The sequence below is a fragment of the Varanus komodoensis genome, unplaced genomic scaffold (genome assembly GCF_004798865.1).
Source record: "Varanus komodoensis strain SLA01 unplaced genomic scaffold, ASM479886v1 scaffold20_1, whole genome shotgun sequence".
In the NCBI taxonomy this organism is placed as follows: Eukaryota; Metazoa; Chordata; class Lepidosauria; order Squamata; family Varanidae; genus Varanus; species Varanus komodoensis.
Genome location: NW_025335587.1, coordinates 20,067,144 through 20,095,129, shown reverse-complemented (window position 1 = coordinate 20,095,129; position 27,986 = coordinate 20,067,144). Strand labels below are relative to the sequence as shown.

The 27,986-nt window shown below is 56.5% G+C and overlaps 2 protein-coding genes across 4 annotated transcripts in view; one reads left to right on the top strand and one right to left on the bottom strand.

Moving 5' to 3' along the window:
* The window catches only part of PIGL (phosphatidylinositol glycan anchor biosynthesis class L), a 29,491-nt gene extending 5,201 nt beyond the window's left edge, over positions 1 to 24,290 (top strand). Inside the window, exons 3-8 of one of the 3 annotated variants that reach the window (XR_006414763.1) lie at positions 12,048 to 12,138; positions 15,007 to 15,074; positions 17,984 to 18,015; positions 21,474 to 21,607; positions 22,491 to 23,512; positions 24,189 to 24,290. Coding sequence is in view for 1 of the 3 variants with exons in the window: in XM_044430429.1 (XP_044286364.1) it covers positions 12,048 to 12,138; positions 15,007 to 15,074; positions 17,984 to 18,015; positions 21,474 to 21,607; positions 22,491 to 22,589 (424 nt within the window). In the remaining 2 variants the exon portion in view is untranslated. Of the gene's footprint in view, positions 1 to 12,047; positions 12,139 to 15,006; positions 15,075 to 17,983; positions 18,016 to 21,473; positions 21,608 to 22,490; positions 24,078 to 24,188 lie in introns of those variants that run through there. The other 2 variants (XR_006414764.1, XM_044430429.1) reach the window with 2 other exon arrangements.
* The window catches only part of CENPV (centromere protein V), a 5,440-nt gene continuing 1,710 nt past the window's right edge, over positions 24,257 to 27,986 (bottom strand). The window contains exons 3-7 of the mRNA XM_044430410.1: positions 27,820 to 27,968; positions 26,572 to 26,670; positions 26,292 to 26,361; positions 25,023 to 25,137; positions 24,257 to 24,391 (exon numbers count right to left, since the gene is read on the bottom strand). Coding sequence (XP_044286345.1) covers positions 24,267 to 24,391; positions 25,023 to 25,137; positions 26,292 to 26,361; positions 26,572 to 26,670; positions 27,820 to 27,968 — 558 coding nt within the window. The 3' untranslated portion in view covers positions 24,257 to 24,266. The remainder of the gene's footprint in view (positions 24,392 to 25,022; positions 25,138 to 26,291; positions 26,362 to 26,571; positions 26,671 to 27,819; positions 27,969 to 27,986) is intronic.

The window sequence follows — 27,986 nt, the reverse complement described above, 5'->3', positions numbered from 1 at the left end:
CCTGGAGGGCCGCACTCTCTTCTCCCGGGCCTGGCCCGTTTTCACCTGGCAAGCCATCTTTTCTCAGCCAGCTTGTGCACCTTCCTTCCCCCTTCTTTTCTGAAAGTCTGAGGTGCTTCTTGTGAGACACAGTTACCTGCAGAAAGACACTGGGGCTGCTGGGGTTTGGAGAGCGTGCCCCCACCTCCTTTGCTCTCAGTCCTGGCCCCCACCAGACTGCGGACCCTGAGAGAGTCTTGAAATGGCATTTGGTGCTTGGGCTGTGAAAGTCGATCGACACCCCCAAGATCAGACTGAGACAAAAGAATCCAGGTCAGAATCTTCCCTCATCTACAGAGCAAACAGGGGATTTGGGGCCGGTTCTTCTTTCTCTCAGCCTGAATGACTCCCACGTGGGCCTGTCAGATGGAAAAGAGAGTCACCCAGACCACACCGAGTTGCTTAGAAGGCAGGACGGATAGAACGATAATAAAGAAAACGAATATTCTTGTCAGATCATGGTGCAGGGAAGCCTATAGCCCTGCCAGTGTTACGGGACCCCGTATCCCATGGCTGACAGCCATGCTGGCTGGGGCTGATGAGCACTGGAGTCCACCAACATCTTTGGGACTCCAGGCAATAAATGACCATAGCCAGCTTTTAATTACACATTCATGTAAATAGAGGTGCTTATTTATTTATTTAAAGTGTCTGTATGCCGTCCCGTTACTAAAAGTCTCTGGGTGGCTTATCAGCATCTTTCTCTTTTTCTTTTCTTTTTGCCCATTTGATCCTGTACAGCTCTGCAGTGATGCAGTAATGCTGAACTCCACCCGACGGGTGAGCGGCAGTCTCTTCTTCTTACCTTTCTGCCTTTGCCAAGGGAGAGGCTCAGGCCAGTCCCCACAAACTTCTGTGGGTTCTCCCCCACCCCAGCCAGTCTGTGCCGCCATGGAAGGAAGAAAAGGAACCTTCCCAAGGGTTGCTGGGGAGACCTGCACTTTCCACTGGCGTTTGATGTCCCTTTGGGCTGCGTCCTGGGGTTCCTGAAACTTTTGAGAGACCTGATGTCCCTCATTGCCTTGAATGTTTACTCTCCAGGGTTAGGGTTGGGGTTGGGGTGAGAAGAGCTAAGAAAGAAATAATGGGAAGAGGACGGCCCCCTCCCCAGCTCAACATTTGAAAGATTCACCCCTCCTCCTCTGTTGCTGGGGAGTGGGCAGCAAAACAGGGGAAGGGTCAGCTGCAGAGAGAAACAAAGCCAGCCCAATGCCTGTTGTCTATTGGCCACGGAGGGGACCTGCAAATCGCAGACAAAAGCTGCTTGCCTCAGTCACATGAAAAGAGAGGCCCTTTGCTATTTGGCCCCGGTTTTGTGGGAGTGGGCCCGGAAAGTCCTGTCTGTTTAGCTTGCTGAAAAAACTCTGTTTGTGGCACCTTTCACATGCAATCTCTCTCTCAAAGCGATCAAGAAGGGAAAATGTGCAAAGGAGTCAATATAAAATGCAGGAAACCCAAAACAGCCATAGGAAAAATTCACAGCAGGGACAAGGAACTTCAAATCCAGTCCCCGGGCGGCCAGACCCTTTCTCTGGCACGTCCCCTTTCCCCCAACTACTGTTTGTCTGGTGGCTTCCAGTCTTTTGCAGTTTCCTCCCCTTCCAAAAGTCTAAAATTCTCCCGAAGCTCTGCTACTGGCAGAAGAGCTGTTTTCTATTTTTCAAGCTCACGCCCTTGGTCTTTGGTCACATCATCCAATGGACTGTGGCCTGAGAACTTGTGCCAAATTGAATTCATCCCTCAGGCTGGAAGCAGTTCCTCACTTCTGATTTAAGCTCAGAACAAACTGGGCATCCCTTCATTGGAAATCAAACTGGGCATCCCTTCATTGGAAGGCAAACTGGAAAATCCTAATCTTTAAGGTCCTTTCGAAATCTCCTCCCATCCCCTTCCCCACCGTAGGGCATTCGAGGAGCTGAAAGAGAGGTTAGTTCAGCCAGCCCAGTTGCGATTTCAAGTGAAAGGCAGCATTGTGGGAATTCTCCAAAGCTTCCCTTAGCTAACAGGAAGGAAAAGTCACATTTTGGGGGCCATCACTGAAAAAGGCGCAACTTTATGCGCACCGAGCGAGCCAGGCATGGTGGACATATGAGAAATTGTGCGCATGTGTGTTCCGATTGAGCTGGAAAGGGATCTTGGGTGGGGCTGGGCGGACAGCTCAATGACATGTCAGCCCCAGTGTTCCGCTGCCATGGGGAAGGCAAACTCCATGCCAGGCCTCAGAAACCAGAACAGCCAAAATCTTGCTTCCCCCACGTACATCTTTGGTTCACCGCACTTGGAATGTTGTGTTCGGTTCTGGCCACCTTACCTGAAAAAGGACATCGTTGGGCTGGAAAACATGCAGAGAAGGGCAACAGAAATGATCAGAGCGCTGGAGCCTTAGCCACTGGGACTGTTAGAAAGAAGGCAAGGAAGGGGGGACAGGAGAGAGGTGTTTAAAATAATGCACAGTAAAGAGGGAGAGATTTTTCTCTTCCTACACGTGAACCCAGAGTCATCCCATTTATCCAATAACAGATAAAAGGAAGGAGTTCTTATGTTCTTAAGTGCGTGTGTGTTTATTGATTTATAGACACAGAGAAACACCGTGAGAAAGAGGGGGGGAGAGAAATGCATGTACCAATTAATTTGGATAATTTGGAGCCCTGTAGCTCTGAAGCTACGGTACCCTTCAGGGCTAAGAGTCAGGGTCATGTTTGAATCCCCCCTCCCAACACCCCTCTGCGTCAGTTTCAGGGCGCTAATGGGGCAATCACAAATCACAGTACAATCACATTGTACTGGATCGTTGTACAAATGGTGAAGATAATCTATCAGAAACAGTTTTGGATGGTTATTTATTTGCAAGTATCCATCCCTTTTCCTTCATAAGCTAAATCCAAAGTGACATACCAGAAATGTTTGTGAACAGCCGAACGCAGTAAGAATAGAAAGGCCAATTAATAACACTGCAGCACAGTCAAGCCAAGAGCAGGACGAAACTATTGAAAGTAAAAACGAGACAGAACTTTAACCCACAGTAACAACTCAGTAGAATAAAAATGTTTTGGCTGTTCACCTAAAGCTTAAGATAAACTGAAATTTTCCTAGGGAGGAAATCCCACAATCAGTGTACTATGACATGCAGACCATTCTTTCGCCTTTTATACCATAGTTTTGTGCGGTTTTTAAACATCTTCCTTTTCTAGTCACCCAGCAGGTGTTTTTAACTCACCATCGGTGACCAGCTATTTCAAATGTCCTTCAATCAGTTGGGCCTAATGTTTATTCCCCGTGTGGCTGGTGTCAGTCTCAGATTTCAGTGAACCATTTGTTGGGGGCAGATCACCCCCTTCTTTGCTGCCCCTTGTCTAACTGGTTAATTCCCCACTCCCACTCCCTTTTCTCCTAACTCACAAAACCCTATTTACATTTGAAACGGGAGTAGGGCAAGCCAGGGATTTCGATTCAGGCAGAAAAGTAGGTCAGGGAGCTTTAATTATTCTGTTCAGCAGGCCAATGTGGTTCTCGTTTAGGAGTGAACTCTGCTGACACCACCGATGGTACATTTCCTTTTCCCAGAATCCAGGCCTCCAACGGAGCCCTCCTTCCCGCTGTGGCTTCTGTCTGGATGGAAGGCAGGCAAATATTTAACAAAATGCAGCCCTGCCCGTGAGCGAGGCTGTTTCCCGCCCTTGCCTTGGCAGAATTCTGTCAGGAAACAAACCCCTGCCCCGAATGAAGAGGGCAGAACATTTCGACAGTGTCTTGGGACTGCTTGACAGCAGTGTCCTTAAGGGGTCCGCGGCTAAATTCATACCGCTCTTGAGCCAACGGCTTGGCCGCGCGTGCAGCCTGGTGTCACACGTCTCCAACTTCTTTCTCTGGCAGTCTCCAGGGATCAGCTGCAGTTGGGCCGCTCTGTCTGGACTTCTGCTCTCTCTGAACCTCCGAGCAAACAGATTTCTTCGGTTCTTCTTCTTCCTCTAGGAAGCAGATTTAATTTGTCAGCCCTCCACACACTCGGAAGCATTTGTGATGCCCTGTTCTAAAAGTTTAGAGGAGATAAGGTTGTATTCCTGTTCGGTTTTCAACTTTATTTATTTATTGATTGATTGATTTATATCCTGCCTTTTTCCTACAAAGGGCTCAAGGCAGCTTACATCTCCTCCTCCATCTTATCCCCACAACAACAACCCTGTGGGGTAGGTTGGGCTGAGAGTCTGTGACTGGCCCAAAGTCACCCAGTTGGCTCCATGGCTGAGCGGGGACTTGAACCCGGATCGCCTGAGTCCCAATCCCATGCGCTTAACCACAATGCCACACTGACTCTCAGTCACCCAGTTGTACATTAATGTCACAGTACTCGCTCCCCAAACGCCAAGCGTGGTTCTTGGTCACTTGAGGTCTCGAGAGGTCCACATTTGACCCACGGTGGGGCTCCGTGGTTGTGAGAACAGAGGCTGATGACCCCCTGCTGTGAATTGTGCTTTCAGTTCAGTGGGTTTTTCAGTGCAGTGCGATCACGTAGGGTCTTGTACCACCAGCTTTGATGTACTTGCTCTCTGGACGGAGATGCCGAGGAGACAACCACGCAAGATGAGGGAGGCAGAGGAGGCCAAAACATGCAGCGATTTGGCTGGACGCTTTTCGGCGTGGTTAGCTTGGGGCGTGAGAATTGGGGGACTGTGCGAGCGGTTTCATGGGGACGTGGGTTCTGAGGAGAGATTTGAAGGCGCATCCCTGGGATTAGGGGGGCAGGTCCAGGTAGAGGAGACAGGATAGGGGGAAAGGTGGGACTGCTCGAAGGAATTGGAAACGGTCAGGGAGAGTGAAGGAGGAGGAGGAGGCCAGGTCACAGGCAGGGACGCAGCTGGAGGTGGAAGAAATGAGAAGGGCTGTGGAAGGCTTTGGTGCAAAGGGCAAGGAGACCGTGTGCCAATCCGAGCACTTAGCAGGCCTCAGAAAGTCTTGGGAAACCATTTTGTCCTCTTCCGGACAACAAAAACAATCCCCAAAGTTCGGCTGTATCTGAGACCTAGCACAGGCCTCACGCTCCCCTTCCCCAGCCTGGCCAGGAAGGAAGACAGCTCTGGATGTCTGAATTTCCTTGTATGTCTCGCTGCTTCTTCTCACACACAGCAAAGCATTCCATGCTGATACAGTCCATTCCGCACCCCTCCAAATTTTGAAAATTTAAGAAAGAGCCGTTTCAACCTGAATCATGGTCTCCGGCAGGCGGAAATTCCAGCACAGCCTCAGGGACGTCCGTGGCCCCATCTACCGCCCTTAGCATCAGGGATAACCCTGATAATTGGGGCATACTCGCCCCCTATCTGGCTCCCGGAGGTTTTGTATTCTTATTTTTAAATGTATGTAGTGTCTCTTCTGATACCTGAACGTATGCGGTTGCGCCTGGAGACCGACGGCTGTGTCCTCTGCCAGCGTGCCGTCCAGGACACACAGAGTCCCGAGCGAGGGTCCTTTTGTGAAGCTGAGGGTAAAAACACGGCCCTGAACTTCAGCAGGCCTGTAATCATGTCCGTTTTTAAGCAACAGGGCAAGCGCCCTCTGTGCTTGTAAATCTTTCAGACGGAGCTGGGCTGGGACCGTGTTGATTCTTCGTGGTTTCCCAGAATGCAGAACACCAGGGCTGGATTTCCCTTTTATCCTGGCGCTGCCTTCTGTAATAGAGGTCGGGCATCTGGGAGACGATGTTTGGAGCAAGAGCAGGGGTGTTTTTCTGTGGGGTGGCTTCATGCCACCTCCAGCAACTTCACAACCCCTAAATGTGTGAGAGTACTGCCTTGCCCAGCATCCACTGAGGCAGCACGCCAGGGGTGGCGGCTCGACACATCAGAGAAGACTGATTTTGACCACTCTAATGTGAAAGATTGCCCCCTCCCCTCAGACTTGGCAGGCCTTTCTTAAACTCTCTTTTTTCCACGCAAATAAATTTTGGCTGTAAGACCCGAACGCAGCAAATCATAAGCAGCACAGACGGCAGACGGGGGGTTCCGCTTGCCAGCAGTTCCTGGAAGGAGAGGAGTTTCGCAACCCGCCCCCCACACCTCCCACGCTCGGGAGGAGGAAGAAATAATAAAACGTGCCGTTTAACCCAGCAGGGGCAACTGTTCCACGGCGGCAGCTCTTCCAGGGGAGCCCTCGTGGGCCTGTTTGCTGTGCATTGCAAGGGTTACGGGGTATATTCGGGAGAGCGCGGTCCGCTCCCGGGGAGGGCTTCGTCAGGCCTGTCAGCACAGCGGACAAGTCTATTTTGCGAGGAAACTCTGGCGCCCGGCCGGCTCTTCGCACCAAGACGTTTCTGTCCCAGGCTCCAAAGCCCTGTGGCCCAAGCGGGCTTGCAGGCTGGGCCGGAGTTGGCCAGGCTGGGCAGCTGCCAAGGGGCCGCATCCCAGCAGGGGCTCGCCCGCAAATGCCCCCTGGAGTCCTGCTCCTCTCCCCGTGGCAGGTAGCTCGTTCGTGCACACTCCACCCCGTGTAGGCAGCGACGGGGATGAGACGGAGGGGCAGGAAAAGGAATGGGCACCTTGCTCACCGGCCCTCGCACACCTCGCAAGCCGCCGAGCCGTGTCTGTGCTGAGAGCAGGGGCAGCCCCTGGTGGCAATAGACGAGGAAGCAGGAGAATCGCAGGGGCCTCGACCCCAGGGCCCGTTCCCTGCATATTCCCTCTGCTGAGAAGGCCCGGCCTCATGTGTGATGGAACAGGCGTGTCTGTGGGTCCCACGGGGCTGCTGGTGTCCTCTTTCCCCGCAAGCCACTCGGAGCTCTGCGCAGCCAGCCGAGATCTCGCACACTCCCGGGCTTCCGCCTGCGAACAAATCCAGCCCTTCGCCTCGTGCTGGCTCCGGTCCTTCTTTCTTTTCACGTCGTGACCCTTTTTACTGAGAGCGGGGGGCGGGGGCAGCTGGGTTTCACAAAGGCAGTGCCAGGAAAGGGGTGAGAACCCTAAAAATACCCAAAAAGGTCTTCGGAGCCCTTCCCAGCCATCTCCTTCCCAGCTCCCTCTTCCCAAGCCCTTTGCCAGGAGTTCGGACCCTAAGAAGCTACATGCACCAAGATGTGGCAGGGAAGCTCTCTGGAACTAGCGGCAAGAAACAGAAACAGAGAAGTGGCCCCAAGAGTCCCTTCCTCCACTTTTCCCTCTCCTTTCCCTGCCTGCCCACCCCCAAATGACGAGCATAAACCGCTTCCGAACTATTCCCTATCCGGGCAGGTTCCCTTGCAGGCCAGAGCCGAGGGCACCTGCAGGAACAGCGAGCTGGGCCGTGCCCAGAGGTTACTCCAGATCACAGGAGGAGGCGGGAGGCTCGGCTCTTTGGGCCACGTCATGTTTGCATAAATTGCTCGGAGCAGGGGGGCTGCGGCGGACAAGGGCAAAGCCCAAAGGTTGCTCGGTTCATCCCTCTCTGCTCGGCCAGCACGGCTCCCGGAGGCCTCCGCAGCCTCAGGGGCATGAACATCAGAAGTGAGGCTTGCCAGTGCAGACTGAGATCCCCCTCGTATCCCTGCAGGGGCTCCCCGGGGGCTTTGGGGAAGCCCACAAGCTGGGCCAGGAGGCTGGGCACCCCGCTGGAGCCTCTGCCTTGCATGCCGAAGAGCCGGGGTTCAACCCCTGGAAGCAGCAGGTCATGGGAATGTTCTCCTGTGCCTGAAAGCTGGAATGCCAATGCCAGCTGGGGGAGACAGCAGTGGGCTGGGGGGGGGCCACTGGCCTCCGTCCGCCCACTTTAAGGCAGCCACTCCGAGCTGGCCTCCACGCACGGCTCTGAAGCCTGTCAATTAGCCAACACGGTTTGCACATCCTTGGCTGGGAGGTGGTTCTGCCTTGTGCCGAGAGCAAACCACGCACAGCAGCCGGGCTCCCGACCAGGTATCCTCGTTGCGTTGGGACACCATGTACCAGGGACACCCTGTTGTTGCTTCCGTGTCACCGCCGCCGTTGTGCCTGTGCTTGTTTTCGAAAAAGTTTATTTGGAAAGAAGCGCTTTAAATTCCTGTTCTGTCTGACCGACTCTCCTCTGCCAAGCAGGGTGGATTTCCTGCCTGGCATGATGAGCAGCAACTGCCTCTTTGGGATTCGCTGCCCCGGCTCCTCCCCTGTGACACCTTCCAGCGAGACGGGGGAACGTTTCCAACGTGAACACTGCTGGCAGCTTCAGATCTCCCTCCCTGAGTCCCTGTTTTAAGGCAGAATCTAGAAGAAGACCCTCAGGACCAGAGCCGAGGTCTCTCTTGTCTGCCTTTCCGCACCACCTCTGTCGAATGATTCCCATCTTCCTCAGCCTCGCGCGCCACAATGGCTCCCCGTTTTGCTGCTCACGGCACTTTCTGCAGCGGTGCCCACAAAAGCGGGCCGGGAGACGCAGGCCTGCGAAGGGCCGCGCGCCAGGGGCTCCCCGCTGGATCCGAACTTGCCCCAGCCTGCGCTGCTTCGCTCCCACTGGCCCGCCTCCTGGCCTCGGAGGCACCGTGCTCAGGCAAGCGCCATTTTTCACGTTCTGCCAAGCTGCTCCATGGTGTCCGAGAAAAGCATATCCGAGCTCCTGCTGGGAAACGGTCCGTCGTTCCCCAGGATCCCCCGTCACGATGGGCATCGTTCGAAGGAAAGACTGGGAACGCTTCGCATGAGGCGGCCTGAGATCGGGAGGGTCTCTGTGGGGAGATGACCGGTGCCAAGGAACATCTGCCCATCGTCGGGTGTTTGCCTGAAGAGGCTGGGTTCTTGTGAAGCCTTTGAAGAGCAGTTCATTTTACCAATTGAACAATTCCTTTAGGCTGGGGGAGGCAGCCTTTTCTGGCCCGGCGTACATTTGGCATGCTGAGAAATTCTCCCTGGCCCCACCACAAAATGGCTGCTGCAGGAGGCACGGTGTGTCAGTCTTTTTTCTTTCCTTTCTGCCTTCTTTCTCTTGGTGGCTGGATGCTGCATGCAGAAAAGCCTTGGTTTATACCCCGCCACCGCTGCACTTCCCCACAATTGCCTCCCAGTCCCGTGTGGGGCCCAGGGGTGCTCCCAGGAAATGAAGATGGAAGCCCTCGGCCACCCTCCTGTTGCTTTTAAGCAGTCTCAGCGGCCGGTTCGGATATTGCATCTTATTAGCAAAAAAAGGGGGGTAGGAAAATTTGGAAGGCGCTAGCTAAGTATCCTGGGGGGCACTGATAGCCACCCCTCATTTAACTGATTTGCCCCATCCCTGGTTCCCTCCCCTTGCTCAGGGGTCTCTCCCATGGCTGTTTTTAAAGGGGAAGCTCCTTAGGGTGGAGGCTACCCATTCATAAGGCGCAAGTCAGTGCTTAAAAAATAAGAAAAGAGAAAGCGTCCTTATCCTCAGATGAGACAATCAGGCCTGATTCCGAGTGCCGGGTTGAAGCCAGCAGACTCCCGGGGGAAGAGCGCGCCAGGCACCGGGTGTTCAAGGCTTGGACTGACCGAGAACCAGGTCTAAAAGCAGGGCACGTGCTCCAGCCGGAGCGCTGACCTCTTCCCGTGGGCGCTTCCTTGGCACCCCGTCCGTGTTCCGCAGCGTGCAGAGCACAGCCGGCCCCTGTCTGCTTTGTCACGAGTTCAGGCCGGCTGTAAATGTTTAATCCGGCCAATTTTCCCCGCTCGGCAGCACCGCAATCCATCTCTCGATCCACTGTTGTGATGGGCAGCCCAGCAAGATCCAAGAACGGGATTGGAGGACAAGAAGTGGGGAGATAACCCAGAGAGATGCGTCCGCGAAAACCAGCTCCCAGAGATGTATTAAAGTTCACTTCCCTCTTTGCTCCGTGACCGCAGGGCCTGGGACTTTGAGCTCCCAAGTGGATGGGTACCTGGGCCCCGTGAACCTGCTGAATACCGAAGATCCAGTGAGCCCCCAGATGGCTGAAAAGCATCCAGCATCCTCCATTGTTGGAAAGCTGTGCCGGGGGGCCATGTCCCGCTCCCTCACCCCACCTGGTTTTCCCCACAACCCTCTCACTGGGTTCCCCTGCCACAGGTGGCCTTTCCCCCATTCCAAAAGGTCGAGGTTCCTATAGCCTATAACTTTGCCTTGAGAAGAGGAGACTGAGGGGGGGACACGATATCCCTTTATAAGGCTCTCACAAAGAGGAAGGCCAAGATCTCTTCTTGCTGGTGCCAGAGTGCAGGATGCGGAATAATCCCTTCAGGTTGTGGCAATCCAGATTCAGGCTGGACGTCAGGAAAAGCTTCCTACTGTCAGAGCGATACAGCAGTGGGACCAGCTGCCTGGAGAGGTGGGGGACTCTCCCACACCGGAGACATTCAAGGGGAAACTGGGCAGCCACCTGAGTGGGGTGGTGTGACGTGGTGTCCTGCAACAGCAGTGGGGTGGACTCGATGGCCTTCAGGGCCCCTTCCAGCTCTGCTCTTCCACGATTTTATGACTTTCTCCCAGCAACCGATACGGTGCTCCCTGTTCCGGGGCAAAACATTTCAGGCAGCTGGATCACGAATGGGCAACAAAGACCCATCCATTCTGTGGAAGACCAACTCTTGGCAGAAATCCGAACGGCTGGCGCTCGCCTGTTGGCTGGGCCCCCGTGACCGCCTGCAACTGGGGGCTCCCCGGGGGCGGGGCACGGTGTCAGAGGCCAGGAGGAGGACCACCTGCACGTTCGCAAGCGCTCCCACAGAATTCCCTTGCCCCCCCCACCAGACCACCGCTTGCTGGTGGCTCGGGTCGGATGCTCACTCCCGCCCCGTTCCAAACCATGGGAATCGCGTGCGGGATTCCGTTCACATTTGTGCCTGAACATTTCTGCGGATTCAGCAGCAACAACGTCTGAGACTGATTAACCACCTTTCTTTCCAGGCGGTTGGGTGCCTTGCTTTGCGTTCCCGTCACAAGATTTCCCATTTAATGTTGGCTCACTGTCAGTGTGCCCCCCCCCCCCGACGCCCGCCACAGGGAGGTGCTGATCAGGCTCCAGCTATTGCTTTCCACTGAACTCAAGTGACCCCTCCTCTCGCAACGGGAGTCTGCGGCGTCTCAAAGCAGAACCAGCCTGTCACAGCCGCAGCCGATGTGGCTTTCGGGCCAGGCTCCCAAGCGTGGGCTTGGGGTGGGGTGCAGGGCATCGTTTCCTGTGGGGCGAAAAACTTCCCTTCCTCTTCAGCCCGTGAGGCACTGGCTGGGGATGATGGGAACTGCAGCCGGGAAAGGCCTGCTGGAAGGCTGGGCTGTCCACAGTGGCATTCTCCTCTTCCAGCCGGTTCTGATACTCACTTGTTGGTTTCACAGCATCCCGTGCATGAGAACGTACCAAGCTAAGGTGCAGATTCAAGGCCCAGAGTGTCAGGGCAGCCCTCCCTGGGTCCCAGGAAAATCAAGGCCTCTTTTCCCGGCCCCATCTTCTCTCCAACAGCTGTCGATCGTTTGCTGGGTCCCCGGCTATTTCGGAGTTCTGTCCCCATTCTCAAAGGCGGAGATGTCTTTTCCGAGGTTTAGTTGTCAGAAGGAAGGGCTGTAGGGCACACATGTCAACACAAAAATCCCACAAAAATAGCCAGCATTCCACAGCTGGCCTAGCTCCCCAAAGGACCATTTTCCGTCTGAACAGCCCTTCAGGGTGGGAATCCACCCACGGCCCTGATCCGAAGCAGCCTCATCCCGGCCAGACCTTTGGTCAGTCGTCTCCAGGGCGTCTCAGCCAGGGCATGGTCCTCCCCACCTCCTGACGCTTCTGATTTTCTTCCGCTTCCTTCCAGGCTGTGGAATGCCGGCTCTTTGTGGGATTTTCTTGTTGATGGAAGGTTTCTCTCAACCCCTCAAAGACCTCTAGGAGATAGAAATGTACTCTGCACGTGGACAAGAGATCCTTTTAACTCACTGCTGGGAACACGAAGTTCCACTGACAACGTGCAACGTGCAATAGTATAATTAGGATTTATAGTTGTTGTTAGCGGTAATTATACTTTAATTTCTTGGCTGCCCGGTAGTGAAATTTCTCTGGGAAGGTCACAGAAAACATTATTTTTCTTGTTGTTTTCCAGGGATCTTCCGGACCATCCTTCTGCTGAGTGGGACACGCAGCTGCTTTCTGCCCTGATCCGCCAGCATATTGAGACAAACCGAATCAACCTGGTAAAGAAACCCCTGGAGTTCCTTTGTGGCTGCTTTTTCTCAGGCAGCAGTGGCTTGGAAGGCTTTTTGTCATGGCTTTGACCCACCAGAATTATGGGGCGGGAGGCGCTTCCTTGTTGAATGCATTCCTTTATAGGTAGCAGGAAATGGGTAGAGCTATATTACACTTTGCCTTCAGGAGGCATCATGAAAATTCCTTCTAATGCCCGCCTAAACCTCCACAGGCGCCATCGCCTACAACCCCAGCGGGCAACCTCTGCACAGCCATCCGGAGCGCATTAATCGACACTGAAGCGCACTGAAGCGCACTGCTGTGCTCATCCCCACAGCCGCCAGCAAGGGGTGCTGTGGCCCTCGCTCTGCAGGACAGTGGGCAAGGCAAATGAGCTGGCCAGGTATACTCTGTGGCCCATGGTCTATGGAGTAGCAGGACCCGCCCCTCCAGGATGAGGGTGTGACAGTGTAGGCAAACCCAAAACCCGAAGGCCTCCGTGAACGCACTTAGGATAAACACGAAGCCTTCTCCACGCTTGAGATCCAGCACCAAAGCGATACAGCTCCATGGAGGGAAGCCGGCTCTCCTCTGCCGGAGGCCAAAACATCTCCAGGCTGGCTGGTTGTGGGCCCCCGACGGCATATGCCGCCTTCCACCTGGGCTCTGTGGCCATGTTTCTTTGTCTACGGAATTTGGAACTCCCGTTTTCTTGGGAGCATAGAATAAAGCAGATGAGCCAACTTTAAATAGCTCAGCAACTAAAAGCAGGAGGCTCTCCTGAACAGGAGGGCTGAGGGCATTTTAAAGCGTTATTAAAAGAAAAGGGGCTGGGAGAGATCTGGGGACTTCCGAGCACGCCCCGGCTGATCAAATTGGCCCACAGAACCACCCGGTCCCCCACCCCGGCTTGTGCCTTTTCCAGGAGACGGGCCAGCCAGCCCCAGTCTGGTGTTGGTTTATTAAAAGATCCACAATGGAAGGGAGTGGGAGAGAAAGGATTGGGCGGATGGCTCTGTCCTAGGGGTATGGGAAGGGAAAGCAGGTGCCGAGTCTGCAGGCAAGTTTCCCTGCTCCTTCGAACACCCCCGTCTCTGCTCTCGCCCCCATTCAGAAGGGATACGGTCTGGAGCTCAGCTGCCTCGCTGCTCCCCCCTCCCAAAGGTTTTCTTCATCCAAGCTCCTTCGCACCAGGGAAACCGGCCCCTCTTGTTCGGGATCAGGTGCCGAGAAGGGCGTGCTGGCGTTCCCGTTGCACAAAGAGGCTTCCCACCAGGGGAGGCCTCCCCACTGCCGGCACTCGCTCCCGGAACCTGTCGGACCGGCTCAGAGAGGCAAGGGCAGTCCCTCCTGCTGCCGGCGGCTCGACTCCTGGCCCGCTTCGCTCACCCCATGGGAGCTGGTTTTGCTTCCAAAGTAATCTGCCCCAGACTGTGGCAGTGGGGCAGACTCGGTCAAGGGGGAGAGGGGTTTCCCCAGCACGAGTGCCCGGGTCCCTCCCTGAGCGGCTGTTGCCGGGGAATCTGCCCAAGCACGGGGAGCCCAAAATCGGAAGGCCTGGGCCCGACCCCAGAAACCTGAGCACGGTGGCAGAGTGGCTCTTAGGGCTGCAGAAAGCCTTCCGCAGGGGGATCGGCCCCACTGGACGGTCTGTGGGTTGTTTTTGGGCTGCAGCACCTGGCGTCCCTGACCGTCGGCCGTGCTGGCTGTACAGGGTCATGTCTGGGCATCCTGAAGAGGTGGAAGGCAGCAGCTTGGAGGGGGCGGCGATGTGGGACCACGTGGAGTCGGGGCTGCCCTGTGAGCCGCATCGTTGGGTCACCCCACCCTTCGCCACACTAGGGCCCTGCGTCGGGGTGTGCTCCTTCTCGCAGCATCGGCCACCCAGGCCCTGACAAGACCCAGAGGGCTGCAGCCGAGCTCTCTCAGCATGTTTCGGCGGCTCCGCACCTCCGTGCGGAGCGAGACATCCCCCTTCCTGGTCAGGCAGAGAAGCACCAGATGACGGGGCTGCGATCTTCCTTCTCTAACCTTTCCCCTACCGCCTCCGGGAGCCTCTTGGTTGTGTAACCAGGACGGGGAAGAGACGAGGCAAACAGCCCTTCAGGAGGAAACAAATGGCGCTGAGCCAGCCCGGCAAGCAGGACGCTTCTGCGGCCACCGCCACCTGCTCCATCCATGGGCGGCGTCTGTGGCTGCATCGCAGAGGCGCTCCCAGCGCCCCTGCGGTGGCGCTGCCTGAATGGATTATGTGTGGCTGGAAGGGCCCAATTCACGGTCGGAGGACGTGTCTCCAGGTGGAGTGGGGACAAGACAGGGCAGGGACAGCCCTGAACCGTGTGGGCCCAGGACGCCGCTTCATGCCACTGGCACCGGCTGGGCAGACACTGCGCCCTGCCGCCGGATGGTGACAGGGCGTGGGAGCAGGGCCTTCTCAGCAGTGGCTCCCCGGCGCCACCGTTCCCTCCCGCAGGGGGACCACCAGGGCTATTCCCTTGTGGTCTTTCAGGGGTTATTAAAGTATGTGGTCTCCGCACACCACCACCACCACCAATCCGGCAGTGGTCATCCACCGGACGTTCTGTGCCACCAGTAGCTTCTCTTAATTTGGGGTCGTTTTCTTAGTTTTGCTTTACTCTTGCCACTATTATTATTATTTAGAAAATAAATCTCCACCCCGGATCCAACATTGAGGCTCAAAGTTCCCAAACGAGCATACGGGATCCCCGGAAATCAAGCCACCCCTCCGTCTCATTGAGGTGTCCCTCCTTCCCACACCTCAGTTGCCCTCGTTTATTTTGTTCTTTAGAAATGTCCCTCGTCCTTGCAATTTGCAGTAGGAACAAAGACAGCTCTCCCCCCTCTTCCATCCCCAGGTCGTGACCTTCGACGCAGGAGGAGTGAGTGGCCACGCCAACCACAGATCCCTTCACGCCGCAGTCAGGTATGGGTCGTCTGCAGGGCCGGACGGCTGCCCTTCCACTCCAGCACGTGGTCCTGAGCCCTGGCAGGTTCTCATGGGGCCTCCAGGGAAAGGGGCCCAGGGCCATCTCCAGGGGAAAGAGCCAGAACACCCCTTCTGTGCCTCCTGGAAATCCAAAGCACCGGCTCGCGCAGAGCGGCTCCCCGTGTTCCTCCCGGAGGCAGGGCTTGCTGGGGTCCTGCTGCGGGGACAAATCCTGCCCTCCCAAAGTGACCACCCAGAAGGCAGCACCTGCGGAGGGCAGCAGGCCCCTCGGCAGCCCCATCTTATTCCCGAAGGCACGTTCACTGTGTTTAAAATGCTCTGGGCATGTGCAGAGGAACCCTCTTTTCGCCACGGCTGGCAAGCTTTTTTGTGGTTGCTTTCATAATGTTTACTGGCGTGTTCCGTGTTTTCTTCCCTCTGACAAGGATCTCAAGGCCGCTTATGTAGTCCTCCGCCGCCGCTTACGTTTTATTCTCACAACAACCCTGCAAAGTAGGCCAGGCCAGGAGTCAGCAGCTGGGCCAAGGGCACTCACAGGAAGCTGCATGGGGGACTAGAGCCCAGGTTTCCTGCGTTCCAGCCCCACACGGCCCCACACGAGTTCTCTAGCCTGGTGGGGACACAGAGGTGGGGACACCTCTCCGCATTCCCCCGCAGAGTTTCTTTTGCCAGGGCTCTGTTTCCAGACACGAACACCTCTTTCTGATCTGGAAAATGCATTTTCCATTGGGCAAGACACGCATCTCTCGCTGTTCCCAATCGCAGCAAAAGCACATGTCGAAGAACCTGCGTATCCCTGCCCTAGGGCAAACCGGCCGGTGTGCAAATGGAGGGGCGTGTGCGGGCACACATCTTCGGAAGCTCGTGGCTGCAAACCCACGTTGGCAAAGCGGCGAAATGTTCCGAGAGCCGCGTTTCTGCTGCGGTGAACGGGGAACGGCCGCGTGGCTTGCGGCCGGGGTGCTGTTCTTCGGTGCCTTGCCCTGAAGGGTTGGGCTGGCGGCCGAGGAGGCTGGGCAGAGAAACCTTAGCTGGGTCTTTGTAACAGAGGTCATCCCGTGGCCTTCTAAAGGAGGGGGAGCCGACCTCCCTCGCGTCCCGTGAGCTTTGCCACTGCCAGGAGAGAGAGCCAGCCCTCGGCTGCTTGGCCCGCTTCTCCCTGGAGCGCGATGGCTCAACGGCCTCGGGCAGCGGCTGGGGGCCAGCGGGCCGGGAACGCGTTTCCTCCCCGCATCGCGAGGCCAGCCGCCAGACCCCCGTGCCCGCTTCCCTTTCCTCAGCGAGCCAGCCCACCCACCCTGTTCCCCCTCCCGGCTCTCCCGAACCGAACACTCCCAAAATGGCAAGGTGCTGCTGAGTGGCCTGCGGCAACCTCTCCCCTCGTTGGAGGCGTTCCAGGGCCAGCCTCTTTGGCCGCGCTCTCTCGGGCTGCAAGGCCGGAGCTGCGGGGCGGGGGGAGTGGAAAAGGGCGGACGCGCCGGCCGGGCCCTCCTCCCGCCCGTCTCTCGCCTGTGTGTCGGAGAACCCTTCTATGGCCCTAACAGAAAGGGCAAGAGGCTGTGGGGAGGGGTCTTCTCCCCCCCCCCGCATGGTTTCTCCCTGGGGCCGTGCGGGGAGCTGCTGAGCCCAGCTGCCCAGGAGTCGCATTGTATTTGGCCTGGGATTGCCCAGTCCTTGACCTGGAGGGGCTGTGGGGGTTTTTCACCTGGGGATGCCAGAGATTCCATCCAGGATCCCCTGCATCGAAACTGGGGGGCCGGGGGGGACCGCTGAACTATGGCCTCCTGCTTTCAAAATGCAAAGAGGCCAGTCCTCATGGTTCTAAATAGAGCCAGTGTAGTGCCGTAGTTAGAACATTGGCCTGGGACTCGGAACATCTCGGTTCCACTCCCCGTTCATCACAGGCAGTAAGAATCATGCTTCAGGCTAGGTGGCCAAAACATGGGCGCGCACGCACGGGCGCCGTCCTTCAGGCAAGGCAGGCACTGTGTAGTGCTTTAACTCCTTGCGAGGAAAGGGGCCGTGCTGAGGAGAAAGGTGCCCCCTGCTGACTGTCTGTAAGCAGTCGCCGTTGAAGCCCGGGTTCAAGAGCTGAAAGGCACGGGCACGGCCTGTGTTTTTATCCCGTCCCCTCAGGCCTACGGAGCTGGGGTGGGACCCAGACTTAGCCGCGCTCGGAGTAAACCCGTTTGAAGTAGGAGGGACTCAAGTGGGTCAGTATCCAGTGAAGACCCGCCTTTCCTTCGCCAGGCGAGGCCGGGTCTGGGTGCCACACACGGAACGCCAGCGTCGAAAGGACGCTCAAGGCCGGGTCTGAAGGGCTGAGGCTGCGGCAGCGTCTCCCAGATGCCTCTGCCCAGATCCCTCCCACAGGGCAGCGCAGCGCCGCTCATGCTGCTAAGCAGGTGCCAGGCTCTCAGGGCTGCCTTCTTTCCCTGTCACAGGAAGAGCCATGCGCGGCTTTTCAGAAGCACATGGTTTTTCCCGAGTGCTGCTCAAAGGCAGTTGTTTCTGGTCCGTGCATCGCGCCCTCATGCACTCAGAAATGCACCGACTTCGTCTGCAGGTGCAAGCCAAGGAGCCCTGATCCACCCGGAGGCTATGTGATGGGACGGCATACAAAAATTCTAAATAAATTAAAAAAAAAAAAAACTCAAGCATACGTCCCTCCTCTGACCATGAGGGTGTTTCTGCTTTTGCACGCTCCCACGACTCGGTTCCTTCCAAAGCTGTTGGACTAGAATGCCCATTTTCCACAGCTAGGACAGCTCCTGCTCCAACATAACCAGCACCCCTGCAGGGGGGTGGATCCAGCTGCCTGGATCGTTTGAGGTGGAGACACCCTTGGCGCGTTGACTGACCATTGTGCTCTTGGTCTTCCACAGGTATCTGCACACAGAAAGGAAGCTTCCGGAAGGTACGTCCCCAAGCATATTTCCCCACACAGCACCCCAATCTGCGCTGTCCTTCTCCCCGTTCCTCGTGCCACCTGGGCGTCTGGCTCATCTCATTTGCTCATTGGTGTTCATCCCACATCTTTGGTCCCAAAAGGGGCCCCCGCAGAGACCAGCCAGATAACAGTGTTTACTGCCTTGCCCTGCACACCTTCCCTCCAGAGATCCAGCAAAGAGGCCTCGGTTTCCCCAAGTGCCGGTCCGTGTTCTGAGCATGGCTCCAGTGGCAGCTAGGAGGGCCCTGCCTTCGCGTCCCCCCCGCCCCCAAGGCCTCCTCTGCCACCCACGAAGCCCGCCCCCCGCCCACCACTCCGATTACGTCGCCTCTTCCCCGACCCACAATCTCCCGAGGCCAGGGAAAGCACCCATCCTGCTGCTTAGGCTAAGCCGAACCCAATATAGCCGCAACCCTCGGTCTGCCTTAATTCAGTCTGGCAGGCATGGGGCCCGTCCCGTTAGAAGGGCTAAGCCGATGAAGCCAGGGGCTGGGAGGCAGCCAGAAAGGCGCCTCTGTCCGCAGTGGCCACCTGCTCGCTTCTCTGGTCAACGGGGCGGGGGGCACAGAGTCCAGGGAGGGTCGACAGACCCAACGGACACGGTCTGACTGATGCCCGAGTCCACCTGGGGCATCCCGCGTGGCCAAACAAGCGAGACACTTCAGGCGATCGCTTTGTTCTGGTTGCAAGATCCGTTCAGGTGAAAAAGTACAGCTCACGGAACGGAAGGTGACTTCTCTTCAGTTTAACGAGTGCAAGAGGGGTTTCTAAATTTCCCCGGTAGTTCTCAGGGATCTTTCCCAACCCTAAAAGAGTGGAGAAAAAGATCTGCCTGTTGCTCGTGGCTCGTATTGTTCCTTTCTTCCTGCCCCACAAACCGGCCAAAAGGGGGGTGGGCGCAAATGTGGGGTGCCAGCCCTCCCAGAAGATTGGGGGTCAAGTGTGCGCAACCCACAGCAATCTGTCACCGAGGAAGGATGGATTTCTTTGATCCACTCTCTGCCACATCCACCCTTCTTAAAAGCTCCCGTTCTCTTTGCCCCAGCGGCAAAGAAATGCGCGGATTTCGGCAACGCGTTCTCAGATGATGGGCTCAGCACAGGTCTCATTCACCTGCACGTGCCTGGTCTTGTGCACCAGCCTACCAGGTATCTTTGAAAAAAGAGAACGTTTCACGGGAAAAAGAAGTGTGTTCAGACCCAGACTGAAAGGTTAAGAGCTCAGAGGCCAAGTCCTAGACAAATGCTTTGGCTTCTCCCGTGTTCACACTGAATTGGAGCAATCTTAGGTGCGTGTAGGCAGGAAATGTCCTACGATCCAGTGGACGTTCAGACAAAAAGAATCCGACGACCTATACAAGCTTAGACAGAAGAAAAGCCCCTGCAGGAGGTTGTTTTTCTCCCTGAACATGTCTAGGATTGTGCCTCTTAACCTCTGATTCTTTTTGTCCTAAATACTGAACACACTATGAATGTCGGTCACTTCTGATCAAAACCGGAGCGAGATGAAAGCTCGCCCTTGCCTGCTTCGTGTTTGGCATTTAGGGTTGAATGGCGCCATCTGTCGGGGCTGCCCGATGACGGCCCAGGCGCTTTTTGCCAGCAACGAACAGACCCCACGAGCAAACTTGCTGCAGCCCGGGCAGGTTTGGGCCAGGAGACGCAGGTCCTGTTGCCCTCGTCGTTTCCTCCGTTCGGCCACTGGCCTCCCGCTGCATGAGGAAAATTCCTGACCCCGTCCTCTCCGCTGGCTTTCTGCCACAAGCCAAAGTTCTTTGCCTCCGAGCAGGTTTTTCACCGCCTTATCTGGCCACTTTTGACCTTTATCTGCTGCCTGCTGCAATTTTTGGTTGCTGGTTTATTTTGTGAGATTATTTTTTAACCGTTTCAGCCGGAATCCTCGGCGCTGCACCCAGACTTAAACCCCGCTGGCACTCTCCAGATGTTTGGGGCAAATTCCAGCATGGCCGGTGGTCAGGGCTGCTGGGCATTGATGTCCAAAACATCTGGAAGCCAACTTTTGGCCCATCCCTGTCTGATACCACCCAGGTTTGCCACCTCTGGAAAGAATAGTTCTAAGCGAACCTAAGCAGAGATACAGGGAGACTACAGCTCCCATCATCCCCAGCCATCATGGCCTGATAGCAGCTCAATTTATCTCGCCCTCTTCTTCAAGCCATCTATGTCAGAAAAGTTAACAAAAGACCAGTCTGCCAGTGTCTGGGTCTTTCAACCCCCAGAAACTCCTACCAACCTGACCGGAGAGCAGGGATGCTGGGAACTGAAGTCCAAAACCAAGTGGACCAACTGAAGTCCAAGTCCACCTTTTATCCATCCCTAAGGCACTCTATTAGTGACAGATTTTATTTTCCTGGGCTCCAAGATCACCGCAGACAGGGACTGCAGCCAGGAAATTAAAAGGCGCTTGCTCCTGGGGAGGAAAGCTATGGCAAATCTAGACAACGTACTAAAAGGCAGAGACATCACCCTGCCGACAAAAGTGCGTACAGTCAAGGCGATGGTTTTCCCAGTTGCAATGCATGGCTGTGAAAGCTGGACCATGAGGAAGGCTGAGCGCCGAAGGATTGAGGCCTTTGAACTGTGGTGCTGGAGGAGACTCCTGGGGGTCCCTTGGACTGCAAGGCGATCAAACCGGTCAGTCCTAGAGGAGATCAACCCCGACTGCTCTTTAGAAGGCCAGATCCTGAAGATGAAACTCCAATACTTTGGCCACCTGATGAGAAGGAAGGACTCCCTGGAGAGGAGCCTGACGCTGGGAACAACTGACGGCAAGAGAAGGAGGGGACGGCAGAGGATGAGGTGGCTGGATGGGGTCACCGAAGCAGTCGGCATGAGCTTGGGTGGACTGCAGGGATGGTGGGGGACAGGAAGGCCTGGAGGAACGTTGTCCATGGGGCTGCGATGGGGCGGACGCGACTTCGCGACTGACAACGTCAAAGGCACTCTATACTCGGAGGGGGCTTATTTTAGAGTAGACGTGTAGGATTTCTGCCCTGCTTTTTAAAAAAAACGATAAACATCATCAGTCACCAAAGGATCCCAGAGCGGCTGTCACACGATCAGTGAAATCCAGTCCTCCCACCTGGCGAGCCAAGTAGCTATGGCACACAAGGATAAGAGGAAGTAAAACTGCGTCTTTCACCAGGGCTGGAGGAATGGGCTTCCTTCCCCTCCTAGCGCCCGCCCGCAGCACAGCCTGCCTGGCAGTGAGGGAGGAAACCCCTGGAGGAGAACGAGTCGGAGTTTGTGTGGCTCGCAAGTCGCTTTCATCTCTACGGTGGCCGCTGAGCCCGGGCGAAAGCCTCTGGGGCAGTTGCGCCGCCTTTCGAGCAAGCCGGTTGCGCAGCGGGGGGGGGACGCAGAGGCCTTGCCGGACCTCACCAGGCCTTGTGCTCCCTTGCTCAGGTTGCCGCGTCCTTACCCTGGAGACCGTCAGCCTTTTCCGGAAGTACCTCTCCATCCTAGACGCCCCTCTCAGCCGCCTGCGGAGCCCAGATGTTCTCTTCGTGCTGACGGAAGAGGAGGCCGAAGTGGCCCAGGTGAGCAACACGCAGGTCCGGTGGAACGCGCACCCCTCTTTCCCCCGCCCCTCCATGATATCGAGGCTTTCCTCCCTCCTGCGGCTGGGAAAGGCCCCTTTGCTGGGCTGTCGTGAGGAGATGCACACGCCCCACACAGTAATAATCGCCACCGCCTTGGTCTTTTTCACCAGCAATGGCTGCCTTTGAGCCCACAGGCGTTTGTGGCTCTGCATCCTCACCTACCCCCTCGAGACTTGGCACAAGCGCATGAGCCAAGCGCCTGCTCCCCTGGAGAGCCTCTGCTATCCCCCACCCCAGGCTGCTCTACTCTGTGGACAGTTTTGGGGAGAACTATTGGGGCGGGGGGGAACCAAGGAAATTGGCCAGAGGATGAGGGCGCCTCCGTCCTGGCATACGATGCCCCCTTTCAGTCTCCGCTCTTGAGCCTCTTTGCGCCACGGGCCAAACTGTGAATGCCCCTCCTGATTGTGGTTTCTCAGCAATCTAAGCTGGGAGAGGCACCTCCCATTTAGTCATTGATCTGTTTAATTAATTCCATTTCTAGGCCGCCCCGTAACCCGAAGGTTACTTTCCTCTTTGCCTGTCTTCCCCGCTTTGAACACGACAGGGCTGGGCCATGGCTTGCCCGAGCCCATGGCACTCGCTTACGCTTCAGGGCTCCAGACCCAGCCTTCTGGCCGTGCCCCTCCCTCAAGCTCGCCTTCCCCATGGCCACTTTCCTTTTGGCCAGCGTTTTCCCCACTCTGGAAGGGCTGAACTGGCTGTCCCGGGAGGAGCTTCCACCGGCATGGTCTCACTCCCGGAGCACGCCCTTGCAAGGTCCCCGTCAGCCAGGCTCTGCCCTCGCCAAGGAGTCACTGCGCCTCTTCTTCATCCCCAGAGAGCCATGCGGTGCCACCACAGCCAGTTCGTTTGGTTCCGCCGCCTGTACGTCTTTTTCTCGCGCTACATGGTCATCAACTCGCTTCGCTTCCTCTAACGGGAAAGGACGGAGCGACTGGAGAAGAGAGGCCGGCCGGTTGCTCCACAAGAGGCGAAGCACCTGCCCAAGACCTCACTGAGGAATGGAACGCCAGACTGGCCTTCCCCGAGGGGTGGGGAGCTGCCGGCACAGCCCGGCCAGCTGGGCAACTTCTTCCGTGTGGCTGGCAGGGTTGTCCCTCCAGATCTGGCCAGCTCTCGCCACGATGGCAGAAGCCCAGAAAACAAACAACGGGTTTGTCAGCTCCTCTAACGACAGGCAAGCGTGGCACGTACAGCGTCAGAAAAGAGGAGTTCCCCCAGAACTGCCGTCGTAGCACCGTTTGCAAATATTTAAGCTATTTCAATTAAAAATGCTAATCTGATACGACGACTGAAAACACAGAAGGGCTACTGTGCTGAAAGCATTAACTGAAACTGAGCTGCATAACCAGGCCATGGAATAAAGTCACGTTCGAGGCAGCATTCATGGAAGAGGCCTAGAAGAGGCTCGTAAGGATCGCCACAAACTTCCCTGTAGGTCTTTGGTCAGGCCTGCCTTACCGGGAGGATAAAATGGGAATGACTCAGTGTCCATTGAACTTCTTAGAGAAGACGGGAAATCAGTCCAGAGACAGCAGGTGAACTAGAGCTGGGGATGGTAAGCGTCTAACCCAGACTCAGCCACACGCCTCACCAGGTAGGTCACCTGGAGCCAGGTGTGCAGTCTGGCTCACAGGGCTGTTGTAAGGTATAAAAGAGCATGTGAGAGGGAGAGACCCATCCCTAGGACCCTGAACTCCTTTGGAGGGTGGACTAAAACCAGAACTTTTTCCTTTGCCTGAGGCATCGCGGAAGACGCTTGGAGCCCGAAGCGTCACTCACGCCGTCATGCTTCCACCTGGCTAGCTGAAGGGGACTTGAGCACCATCACCCTTCCAGGTATGCTGGGTTACAAGTCCCATCGCTCCCCAGCCAGCTGTAGCCCTACACCACGGGAGGGCACAAGGTTGGGGAACGGTGGATGCTCCCATCCTCCTTTGGCTCGTGCCCAATGGCAGCAGAATCACGGGGCCCAGGAGCGGTTCTCCCACGGCCCACTTCACCAGCCCCTTGGTCTCTTCTCCTGCTGCAGGCGATCCGACCAGGTCGTACGGGGATGGGCAATGGCGTGGCTTGCGCCCTTAAGGGTGGGGCTTTGCTAGCTGAAAAGGGGCCCTCCCCAAATCCAGGCAGCTTTAACAAAAAGAACCATAAGACACCAATTCCGAGTCCCCACTGTAGGGTCCCCAGGAAGCAGGTTAGCATAAATCCTGGTCTGAGAGGGGAAAAAGATTCTTACGGCTTTTGTTGTTGAAAACTGAAAGTTTGGCCTAAGATGCATTCTTGGAGTCCAGCGGAATCCTTTATCTGCCTTCTGAGCCATTAGTAAGCACTATTTGTGGAACAGTGAGGACTAGCCACTTTTACGTGCATTATTAAATTTCTTTTGGTCTATTCACACCAAGCTGCTTCTTCCGGAAAGCTGTCTTGTTTTGATAAGCGAGAAAGGGCAGCCGAAGAGTCGGTTTCCCCTTACAAAAATATAACTTTTATTTCCTACATGTATTTGAAACAGTGATCCGCTGAGCGATCCAAGACGCAGAGGGCTGGAGGGGGGCGGCCCAGGGGGCACCTGCACGCCGGGCGGGCTGGGTCACGGCTTCGACATGCTGTGGATGCTGGGATGAGCCTTCACCGCCTCCTCCCACTGCTTGCCGTCGATCACCTCCACGGTGACGCTGCTCACGGTCCCCTCGTCCAGGCAGTGCGGAGCGATTCCTGAAACAGGGCCGACACCGGGTCAGTGCTGTCTTCCCGGAAAGCCCAGGCAAGGCCCGGGGGCCGAATCCCGTCTTTCCGGGTGAGGGGCGGGGCCGTCCCAGGGTGGGTGGGGCCAAGAAGCGCCAGTAAGCACGGCTCAAACCTGGTTGCCAGGGGCCAAGCCTTCCGCTTTTCAGCCTTTAGGAATGGGGGGAAACACCCCGAGCCTGAGAAGGCAGCCACATATCGGTGGTCAGGGGGAATGAGCAGGGCGATATGGGGAACTGGAGGGCTAAGGGGGATTCTGGGAGTTCCAGTCCAATATATCCAGAGTGGCAGCCAGGTGGGGAGGCGCCCAATCCCAATTATTTAACAAGTGTGAGCACTTCCCCTTTCTAAATTGGGCTGCCGGTAGTATGTTTGTGCCAGAGAAATGGGACTCTAGTTATAACTAAAGACTTCAAAGAAATCCAATTCCTTCCACTGGGTCGCTAAGAGGGAGCGTTGAACCCAGATACGCGGGTCATGCCGGCAGCCAGCCACGGAGCCACCATTTTGCCCTGGGGTGCAGCTGGCGGGTCTCGGGATGGCACAGTCAGCCGGGAGAAGCCGGCCCAGAGTCCGAAGGCGCAGAAGCAGAGCGTCCTACCGTAGCCGTCGGGGTTGGAGCGGGGGGTGTAGAAACTCTGCACGCCACACGTCTTGCAGAAGGTGTGCTGGGCGCAGTGAGTGTTGAAGGTGTACGTGGCGAGGTTGTCGGCACCCTTGGCGGAAAGAAGACCGGTAGCTTTTTACACGTGCGGGGTTCTTTCCTCGCGACAGCCCTGCAAGGCAGGCCAGGGCCGGCCACCCACCCCAGTACTGCAGATGAGCAGAAGCGGGGAGCAGGCGGGGGGACGGATTCTGCTCATCACCGCCTCTGTCAAGGCAAGCGGCGAACTCGCGTTGCTTCTAGGCACGCGCTCTAGCTAAAGGCCAACGGCGAAACGCTGCCTGGGGCATTCAGTGGATTGAGGCGATCTTGCACCACAGACTTGGACATTTTAAGGGAGGGGGCTTTGGAAAGGACTTTGAGGCAGCTGCCTCCAGCGGCATGTTTGGTGGCCATACGGGAGAGGCCTTCTCGGGGGCCCCTCCCAGGCTCTGGACCTCCCTGCTGAGGGAGGCTCAGTGGACCCCTCCGCTGTCCTTCCGCCAGCAGGTAAAGACCACCTCGTTCAAGCAGGCCTTCGGTGTGTCAGAGGGTCCGCTGGGTTGGAAGCTGTTTTTGTTTGTTACAGTTACATCCTCAACTGCGTTCTCTGTATTCGTTCAGGATTGTTTTTATCCAGTGTTAGTACTGATTCTAAGACACCCTGAGGGACGTTCTTGGTGGAAAGCTGGGATGCAAACGAAAGATGCAAATTAGCAGCATCCTGAGGCTGGCCGGCAGCTGGGGAGAGCACCGCAAAAGCATTTGTGCCACTGCTCGACCCCGCACAGCCCTGCCACCCCTTTGCCCCGCTTCGGCGCTCTTGCTGCATTAGAAAAGGACTCGTTGGCCAAGGGAGATACTTTTCAGAAGGAATTTCTGGAACACACGCAGCTTTGCATTTTAGTCTCGTTTCAATCACGGCACCAGGAAAAAAACGGAGTTTCCTTCTGGCTGGTCATCTGGGGTCCCCCCAGGCTGCAAGGCTCTGGGCTTTGGCCTCCAAGCACATGCCAAAGTGCAAGACTAGAGATGCGGCGCAGGCCTAGAAGGGGAGGAGGGAGGCTGGCAAACCAGCAGAGAAGAACAGGCCATCCCCACGGCCTCAGCTGATGGACCACACGCAGCCCAGGAGCAGCAGCTGCTGTCTGCTGCGGTGCTCGGGTCAAAATAAAACTTCCCAACGATTTTGCACGCCAGGTGTCTCGCCCCAGCCCCTGGGCTTACCTTCAGCAACTTGAAGCGAGACGCCGGAACAATGAAATGCCTGTTTTGCTTCTTGACGCAGATGCTGCAGCTAAAAGAAGAGAAGGAAACCGTGCTCTGAACCAAATCCACTCTTGGATCGTGCTTGGCCCCCCCGTGGCCCATCATAGCTTGAGCAGCACCAAAGAACAGGCAGGTGAATGTCAGCCATTAAAAAAAAAAAAATCCCACGCTTCTTCTAAAATGCCCCTCCTTTGCAAAGGGCCGAGGCATCCGTGGCAAGGGGGGCTCACTCACTCACTTGCAGTCAAAGACATGCAGATCCCCCGATGCCCAGACCTCGAATCGGACGGCTCCACAGTGGCATCCCCCCGTGTGCTTCACCAGAGCTTGGTACTCGCTAGAGAGATGGACGAGAAGGGGGCTTTGTTACGACCCTTTCTGCATTTCAGTTTTTCCGTTCATTTATTCAGGCAGTGCTTGCCTTTAGTCCACAATTATTTACCATTTCTCAGACTGGCAACATGCAGAAAATGCTGAGTTGGTCCAGCTGACAAAGAGCTCTGTGCAACCCACAAGCTGACCTTCCTCTGCATTTTACTTTGCTGTTCCCGTGTGACACCAGCCTCCCAGTCATACAGACCATTATTCTGAGGTGTTGTTACTCTTACAGTCCGACTTTCTTCTCGCAAGGAGCCCAAAGCAGCTTACAATGTTCTGTCCATTATATTCTCCCAGCAACAACCCCGTGAGGTAGGCCATGCTCAGAGTCAAGGACTGGCCCAAAGTCACTCAGGGAGCCTCATGGCTGAGTGGGACTAGAACCCAGAGCTCCTGAATCCCAGTCCAACCCCAACCACTACGTCATACTGGTGTTCCTTCCCACCTCAAGGGAAGTGGCTAGTGTCACCCTGCTACCCTGGGGAACATGAAACATAAAATAAGACACAGTTAAAATGTTAGATGTAAATACTGAGGATGGTTGGGGAAAAAGAGGAAGAGTAATTGGAATTAGAGTGCGTTTTGCATCCAGGTTAACCACAGCTGGTCCTTGCACACTCGGACTGAGGCAGTGGTGGGCAGTTTATAGCCCAGCTCCCAGGGGTCTCCCTTGGGGCCGCTGGCTGTGGTTTCATGATTCCAAGAAAGAAACACCCATCAGCCCTCGCCAGAACCTGGCCTCTGACCCAGCGGATGGTGGATTAGAGGCCAGACCTCTCCCCACGTGGGGGCAGGGCCGCGGCGGAAGAGGCGTGAGGACGCTCCTTTTCATGGCCACCTCTCCGTTCCCAAGAGCCTCGGAACCGCCAGGCCAAGCGGGGAGACGGGTCAGGTCCTCCAGGGGGTGCCCGCCGCGCACCTGATGGCGGCGGCTGCTCCCCAGGTGACTGATGGCGGCACGGTGCTCCCGCCCTGGCGGTCGGGAAACCTCCCCCGGGCAGCCCGGGGCTGGGGCCGCGGCCCGCGCCGGCCCCCCGGGGGGTCGAGAAGGGGGCCCCGGCGGCCGCCCCTCCAGCCCGCGCGCAGCCCGCGCGCCCCGCTTACTCACAAGGTGTCCAGCAGCAGCTTGGCCGCCTCCTCGCAGCTCACCCGCTGGCGCTTCTGGAACTGCAGCCAGCGCTCCGCCTGCGCGCCCAGCGCCAGGGCGCAGCGCTCGTCCGAGGCCGCCGCCGCCGCCGCCGCCTCGGGGGCCTCCGCCTTGGGGGGCCCCCCGCC